Source organism: Schistocerca cancellata, chromosome 4, assembly GCF_023864275.1.
Source record: "Schistocerca cancellata isolate TAMUIC-IGC-003103 chromosome 4, iqSchCanc2.1, whole genome shotgun sequence".
Lineage (NCBI taxonomy): Eukaryota > Metazoa > Arthropoda > Insecta > Orthoptera > Acrididae > Schistocerca > Schistocerca cancellata.
The window spans coordinates 32,015,782-32,024,148 of NC_064629.1; the positions used below are offsets into that span (position 1 = coordinate 32,015,782).

General features: G+C 55.3%; 1 protein-coding gene across 1 annotated transcript; it reads right to left on the bottom strand.

Annotated features, from left to right (window-relative positions):
* Positions 1–4,704: 4,704 nt before the first annotated feature.
* Positions 4,705–5,850, bottom strand: LOC126183347 (nematocyst expressed protein 3-like). Its single transcript, XM_049925229.1, has 2 exons — positions 5,359–5,850; positions 4,705–5,310 (listed from the first exon to the last, which is right to left on the bottom strand). Exons 1-2 carry the CDS (start codon positions 5,848–5,850, stop codon positions 4,705–4,707), a joined length of 1,098 nt encoding a protein of 365 aa, XP_049781186.1.
* Between the last annotated feature and the right edge of the window lie 2,517 nt (positions 5,851–8,367).

The following is an 8,367-nucleotide window of genomic DNA, read 5'->3' on the forward strand; positions in this document are numbered from 1 at the left end:
TACCACAGACCAAAAACCACCACAAATTGCAAGCTGAACGTTCCATACACATTTCTGACAACCACTGCAATTTTTGAGTCGATAGAATTTTTTTCGTTTTTCTTGAGAATCAGGCGTATGCACACAAGATGTGGGTTCAGAACACACACACAATGCAAAAATGCTGACGGTGATTTAACTCCAACCAACAGTCCTTAAACATACAACCAGATAGCAAGTTCCACACACTACGGTCGCAAACCTTAAGAGGGTGAAATCACTGCCTTGGACACGAAATACAACATTGCTTCTGTCTGACACAACCCCTTTATAGGTTCCCGAAGGTGTATAAAAGAAAGTTTTTACGAAATTCATATATGATTACAGTTCGGAAATTGTGTTATCTTCACATCAAACTCTATAAAACGATCGTCAGCGATGGTAAACGTATGTGGGAGAACATCGACGTCTTACAAGAGTAATAGTCTGTTCCCTTCCTCATCTTGACATTTCAAAACTACAGAGAGTCACTATTGCTAGACGACAGCTCATTTCAAAACGAGAAACAGCTCACCGATGAGCAGTCAGGAACGCTAACTTTCTGTTCCAGCCAATTCTTGATAACAAAATCGAAGAGTATTTAAGATATGACCACCATAGATTCGCTTCATAGCGATCCATATTGTAGAGTACAAGTTTTACTGGTTCGCCACAGCTGAACGCTTAAAGTTACCTGTCGTTCTCCCATTGCTCCATATCATAAGAGAGTGGAATAGAAGGAATAAAAAAAGGGGCCGATTAGCAGTGATATAAAATATTCTCCATGGTGTGTTATATGCAAGCTTGTAATTATTGGAGCAAGACAGTTTCAAATTATTTAACACCACACATAACACACACCAGAAGCTAAATATAACACCTCTTATTTCTGATGAATTGTGAGGATGTTATACAGAAAAATGTGCTCTAATAGTTCATATAGATGGGTTGTTGCTTTGGCTCAGTTGGTACAGTACCATACTAGCCTTTGTAGTAGTAGATTCAGTAAATTAAAACAATAGATCCCATGACGAATTCAGATTGCAATAGCTTACCAACTAACTGTAGGATTCTCAGCTAGCTGTACTGCAACGACTGACACACTCTTTTGACGAGTGGCAGTGTATCTTTTTAACTAAGATCGATTTTCTCTGTAGATGTGCCTTGGTGTAATGGAAATTCGACACTGATGCAAATAAATGTAAATGTCGTGTGACTAAGGCCTCCCGTCGGATAGACTGTTCGCCCGGCGCAAGTCCTTCTATCTGGCGCCACTTCGGTGACTTGCGCGTAGATGGGAATGAAATGATGGTTAGGACAAAACAACACACAGTCCCTCAGGGGAGAAAATCTCCGACCCAGGAGGGAATCGAACCCGGGCCGTTGGGACTGACATTGTGTCGTGCTGACCACTCAGCTACCGGGGTCAGACACTGAAGCACACAGAACGTTCAACTTCAACCATCCTTCCTATAAGCAGAATGTGATCTGATGTTTGGACTGGGACTGCATTTTTGAGTGATTTCTCACACAAATTATAAGTGTTTTATGTCGAATGTAGGACATCTAAAATTCCAGCAGATTTCTATCCACTAATCGCCTGTAATGTCCAGGATTACTACTCTTCAAAAATGATGTCTCTGCTATGAATTTCTAACATGTTATTCTCATCTGCTTTTCTAACATAGTAAACAACTGAGCAGGGCAATGGTATTTCCATGATGTCACCCTGCAGATAGTAACCTGCATGGTTCTAAGCTTATGTCCATGATGTCTTCAATGACGTCAGAGTCCTAGATGGAGGACCTGGAGATATGAATGCAATCCAAAATAGTTGTTTCAATCCCCGAGGCACTTCAATCATTTACACCTGCATCACTCACCCTCAGTGCAGGCTTACTAACCATAAAGCGAACACACCATTTGCGCTCTGTGTTCCATAGTGAAAAGTAGATCATCGTAATCATCATCATCATCATCATCATCATCATCATCATCATGAAGTGTCATCACAGATCTACCACCTTCAGGTAAGAAGGAGCCAACTCGCAATTCACTTGTAAGTATTAAGCCATTCATTTATCTTAATGGTTATTATGCATGCGATGTTCAAGGTTTTCTTTTATTTCTTCCTTAGTTCAACAGCTCCATGTGTAGACATGCAGTGCCTAGTACATTAGAGTAGCAGCAGCAGATATCAAACCATGATGCAGACACACTCCCTGATGCAGCTCCCAACATGTCAGAGTGGAAATCAAGTACATTTGAGGAGCAGAAAGCACGATAACACACAGAAAAAAATCGGATCAGTGTCGGCCAGGGTGAAGGTATATGGGGCGGAGACGGTGGAAGAGGGGGAGTGGTGGTGTCCATGAGGGGATCAGAAGGAGGACACGTAGATGGTGGTTTCTTGGAGAAGAGGATGGAGGCCAGGTCGCAACTTGTGTGCTTTGGAGGTTTTTTGGCGGGTGTGGCCTGTGATGAGGGGCAAGAAAGTTGTTGGATTGGGAGGTGGTTGGAGGAAGGTCCCTCTGGTGAGGTGGAGGCGCTGTGAATGGAGGCTGGGTGCTCTGTGGTAGCAACTGTTGCGTGGTGGGCAGTGACTCTAGAGGGGGAAGCACTGACAGTTGTAGCAGAGCAGGTGGAAAGCGGGGGAACGTCTTACTGGCGGCTGATAGTGGGGAGACGTGGGCCAGGGGCAGGGGTAGGCGCAAGGACAGGGGCAACGTACAGGTGGGGATACAGGGATGGGAAAGAGATAGAAGAAGAAGAGACTCACAGAAGGGGAGGTGGAGTAGACAAGGAAGCCCAGAAGAGGCACTCCCTGAGGTAACAAGAGAAGGGGAGGGGAAGTAGACAAAGGAAGCCCAAAAGAGGCACTCCCTGAGGTAACAACGGGTGCAGGGGAAGAGGATGCGTAAATGATAGTGGTAGTGGGGGTGTCCGTGGTCGAATGTGGTGTTCACTGGCGACAGGAGTCGCTGAAGTGGGGAAATAACTACATCAGGGCTGGTGACGAGCACCGGGCGGTGGCAGCAGGCACCGGGCGGCAGCAGGCATCGGGCACCGCCAGGCACCTGGTGGCGGCAGGCACTGGGCACCAGAAGGCACCGGGTGGGGGCAGGAACTGGGTGGCAGCAGGCAGGGAGCAGCGCGAGGCACCGGATGGTAGCAGGAACCGGGCAGCAACAGGCACTGGGCGGCGGCAGGCACCAGGTAGCGGCAGGCACAGGGCGGCGGCAGTCACGGGACAGCGGCAGGCATCAGGTGGCAGCAGGCACCAGGAGGCTACAAGCACTGGGTAGCAGGTACCAAGCAGCAACAAGCACTATGCAGCGCCAGGCACTGGGTGGTTGCAGGCACCAGGCAGCGACAGACACAATGTAACGGCAGGTTCCAGGTGGTGGCAGGCACCAGGTGGCGGCAGGCACTGGGCAGCGCCAGGCACCGGGTGGTAGCAGGCTCCAGGCAGCGACAGGCACTGGGCTGCAGCAGGCATCAGGTGGCGGCATGCACTGGGTGGCGGCAGACATGGTTCATTCCAAGGCACCTGGTGGTAGCAGGCACCAGGCAGCGACAAGCACTGGGTAGTGGCAGGCACCAGGTGGCGGCAGGCACTAGGCAGTGGCAGGCACCAGGCAGCGACAAACAACAGGTGGTAGCATGCACCAGGCGGTGGAAGGCACCTGGCAGCGGCAGATACTGTGCGGCAGCAGGCACTGGGCGGTGGCAGGCACCAGGTGGGGCAGGCACCGTGTAGCGGAAGGCTCGGGGCAGCGCCATGCACCGGGTGGTAGCAGGCACCAGGCAGCGACAGGCACTGGGCAGCGGCAGGCACCAGGTGGCGTCAGACACTGGGCGCTGGCAGGCACTGGGCAGCGGCAGTCACCGGGTGGCGGCAGGCACCGGGCGGCAGCAGACGCAGAGCAGAGCCAGGCAACGGTTGGTAGCAGGCACCAGGCAGCGACTGTCACTAGGCAGTGGAAGGCACCACGTGGCGTCAGGCAACAGGCGGGTCAGGCAAGGGGCAGCGCCAGGCACCGGGCCGTAGCAGGCACAAGGCAGCGACATGCACTGGGCAGCGAATGGCACCAGGTGGCGGTAGGCACTGGGCTGTGGCAGGCACTGGGTGGTGGCAGGCACTGGGTGGAGGCAGGCACCAGGTGGCGGCAGCCACCGGGTAGCGGCAGGCACGGGGCCGAGGCAGGCACCAGGTGGCATCAGTAACTGGGCGTGGGCAGGCACAGGGCAGCACCAGGCACTGGCTGGTCTCACAAACCAGGCAGCGACAAGCACTGGGCAGTGGCAGGCACCAGTTGGCGTCAGGCACTGTGCAGTGGCAGGTACTGGTCGGCGGCAGGCACCAGGTGGCGGCAGGCGTTGGGCGGCGGCAGGCACGGTTCACTGCAAGGCACCGGGTGGTAGCAGGCACCAGCCAGCGACAAGCACTGGGTAGCGGCAGGCACCAGGTGGCGGCAGGCACTGGGCAGCGGCAGGAACCAGGTGGCAGCAGGTACCAGGCGACGGCAGACATCGGGCGGTGGCAGGCACGGTTCATTGCAAGGCACTGGGTGGTAGCAGGCACTAGGCAGCGACAAGCACTGGGCAGCGGCAGGCAGCAGGTGACCGCAAGCACTGGGTGGCGGTAGGCACCAGGCAGCGACAAATACTGGGTGGTAGCAGGCACTAGGCAGCGACATCCACTGGACAGCAGCAGGCACCAGGTGGTGGCAGGCACTGGGCAGTGGCAGGCACTGGGCAGCAGCAGTCACTGGGTGGCAGCAGGAACCAGGCTGCAGCAGGCACGGGGCAGTGCCAGGAACCGGGTGGTAGTAGGCACCATGCAGTGACAGGCACTGCGCAGTTTGCAGGCACCAGGTGGCGACAGGCACCTGGCATCGGCAGGCATGGGGCAGCGCCAGGAACTAGTTGGTAGCAGGCAACAGGCAGCGACAGGCACTGGGCTGCGGCAGGCAGCAGGTGGCGGCAAGCACAGTTTGGTCGAAGGCACTGGGCGGTGGCAGGCACTGGGTGGTGGCTGGCACTGGGCAGCGGCAGGCACCAGGTTGCGGAAGGCACTGTGCGTATCAGGCACTGGGCGGCGTCAGGCTCTGGGCAGTGGCAGGCACTGGGCTGCGGCAGGCACGGGGCCTCGCTAGGCACCAGGTGGTAGCGGGCACCAGGCTGCGACAGGCACTGGGCGGTGGCATGTCCCAGGTGGCGGCAGACACGAGGCACCGGATGGTAGCATGCACCAGGCAGCGACAGGCACTGGGCAGCGGCAGGCACCAGCTGGCGGCAGGCACCAGGCGGCGGCAGGCACGGGGCCTAGCGAGGCACCGGGTGGTAGCAGGCACCAGGCAGAGACAGGCACTGGGCAGCGCAGGTCCCAGGTGGCGGCAGGCACGGGGTGGTGGCTGGCACTGTGCGGCGGCGGGCACTGGGCAATGGCAGGCACTGGGCTGCGGGAGGCACCAAGTGGCGGCAGGCACCGGGCAGCGGCAGGCATGGGGTAGCGCCAGGCTCCTGGTGGTTGCCGGCACCAGGCAGTGACACGCACTGGGCAGTGGCAGTCACCAGTTGGCGGCAGACACCGGGCGGCGGCAGGCACGGGGCGGTGGAGAGCACGGGGCAGCGCGAGGCACCGGGTGGTAGGAGGCACCAGGCAGCGACAGGCACTGGGCAGCGGCAGGCACCAGGTGGCGGCAGGCACTGCGCGGTGGCAGGCACGGCGCTTTGGCAGTCAGCAGGTGGCGGCCGGCACCGGGCGGCGGCAGGCACAGGGCCTAACCAGTCACCTGGTTTTAGAAGGAACCCGGCAGCGACAGGCATGGGGCAGCGGCAGTCACCATGTGGTGGCAGGTACTGGGCGGCAGCAGGCACCAGGTGGTGGCAGGCACCGGGCGGCGGCAGGCGTGGGGAAGCGACAGGCACTGGGTGGTAGCAGGCAGCAGGGAGCGATAGGCACTGGGCAGAGGCAGGCACCATGTGGCAGCAGGCACCATGCAGCGGCCAGCTCTGGGCAGCGGCAGGCACCAGGTCGCGGCAGGCACTGGGCAGTGGCAGGCACTGGGCGGCGACAGGCACTGGCCGGTGGCAGGCAATGGGCGGTGGCAGGCACTGGGCAGCGGCAGGCACTGGGTGGCGGCAGGCACTAGGTGGCAGTGGTGGCGGGTGGCTAACGGACGAACAGACAGATGGCAACACCAACGGAAGTGAGCACCAGGTGGCGGCGAGCACCGGGCGGTGGCTGGTGGACAGATGGACGGACGGACAGAAGCAGTAGACGACAGCAGCAGACAGCAGGTGGGTCTTCCTAATCGTCGACTGCACCCTGAAGTTAGCCCAGGCGGCTAAATCTTCCGGTTTGAAAGTGAGGGGATCCAATCCTCGAGGTCATTGCTGCTTTTTTTTTTCTTTATTGCATTTCAATTCTCCATCTGGGGCGGGCTTGCAGCAGCATAGTCACTGCCCTCCAGCCGTAGGACATGAAGTCTATAACATAAAGGAGAAAAATACAGAGATATATAAACACAGTAAACAGAGATAATAGCATTTAAAATATACACTAAGATGGGGACGTTTATTGGGTGATAGTTAAAAAAGAATCGACATACAGTTAAAATAACACAGTCAGCGATGTATGGGGCACTTAAACGACACTGAAGTCACATACACTAGTTAAAAGTCGGCCATATAATAAAAACACACAAATCGAGGGATATTTAAAAAGCCACTGCAAGTGACGGAGCACACGTTGAGAAATACAGACCGCCAGTTGCGACCTGCCAGGGGACAGGACACCTGAGCGGAGGTAAAAAGAGGGGAGAGGAAGCTGCAATTGGGGAGGGCGCTGGAGGGGATGTGAGAAAAAGAAATAAAGGGTGGGGCGCACCAAGAGGCAGCAGACGGTCGCGGTGGGATATTAAGAGGTAAGACTAGGCAGGAGGGAAAGCAGAGACACAGAAGAGGATGCAGGAAAGGGAGGGGGGCGTAGAAGGTCGAAAAGGTCAGGGAAAGGGAAGAGGGTGTAGGGGGAGAGGGAGACCTAAGGAGGAGGAGGTGGAAGGTAGGGTTAGAGTTGGTAGGAGGGGTAGACAGAGCAAAGCTCATCATCTGGGTTTGGTAGGCGCTGAAAGTTGTGTTGGGAAAGGAGGTGGAGGGTCTGGAGATGGAGAGAGGACGGGATACAACGGTAAAGGCGCGCAACGGGCTGGGGGTGGAGAGGAAGGAGGACATCAGGGGGTGGGGGGATCGATTCGGCAGACAATGTACAGGGTGCGGATGTGTTTGAGGAAAAGCAGTAGATGGGGGAACGGGATAAGGTTGTAGAGGATGTACGTGGGGGACGGAAGGCAGATATGGAATGCAAGACAGACTGCATGGCGTTCTATGATTTGGAGAGCCTTAGAAAATCTGGTAGGGGCGGAAATCCAAGCGACGCTGGCAGATCAAAGTATGGAACAGATCAAGGATTTGTAGGTGTTAAGGATGGTGGAAGGATGCAGTCCCCATGTCCAGCTGATCAGGAGTTTCATGAGGTGGAGTCTATTGTGGGCTTTGTGTTGGATTATAAGGAGATGGGGAGTCCAGACAAGGTGTCGGTCAAGAGTGAGGCCAAGGTATTTCAGGGTAGGAGTGAGGTGGATAGGACAACCATAAATGGTGAGATAAAAATCGTGGAGCCGGAAGGAGCAGGTGGTATGACTTATCATGTGAAGGAGCCACTGGTTGCACCAGGCAGTGAATTGGTTGAGGTGGGTTTGCAGGGCATGTAGGGACCTTTGAAGGGTGGGATAAAGAGCCACGAAAGCGGTGTCATCAGCAAATTGGAGGAGATGAACAGGCAGGGGAGGTTTCGGCATACCAGCAGTATACTGGAGATAGAGGAGATGGGAGGGGAGGGGAAAGGACCGAGCCGGTGGGGTAGAATGTACGGAAGATGGTATTCTGGGTAGTAGCATAGGATGGACGATGGGAGAGGAAGGAAGCAAGAAGATGGACGAAACTGATGGAGATAACATTGGTCTGGAGTTTGGAAAGGAGCCCAGGATGGTCGTAGGGGTTCTGAATGCTGCTATTTTTTTTCTTTATTGTATTTCAATGCCCGATATGGGGCAGGTTGGCAGCAGCATAGGCGCTGCTCTTCAGCAGAGAGACAGACAGTAAGTACAGAACACGGAGACATGTAAAAAACAACAGAAAGGAGTAAATACGGCGAAACAGACATATGAAAGGGGAACATAATTGAAGATAACATAAAAAAGGGGGAGGCTGTAAAATGGTGACAAAAAGCTAAAAACTGTACACAACAAACCACACACTCTGATGATTAAAAGAAGCACAAGG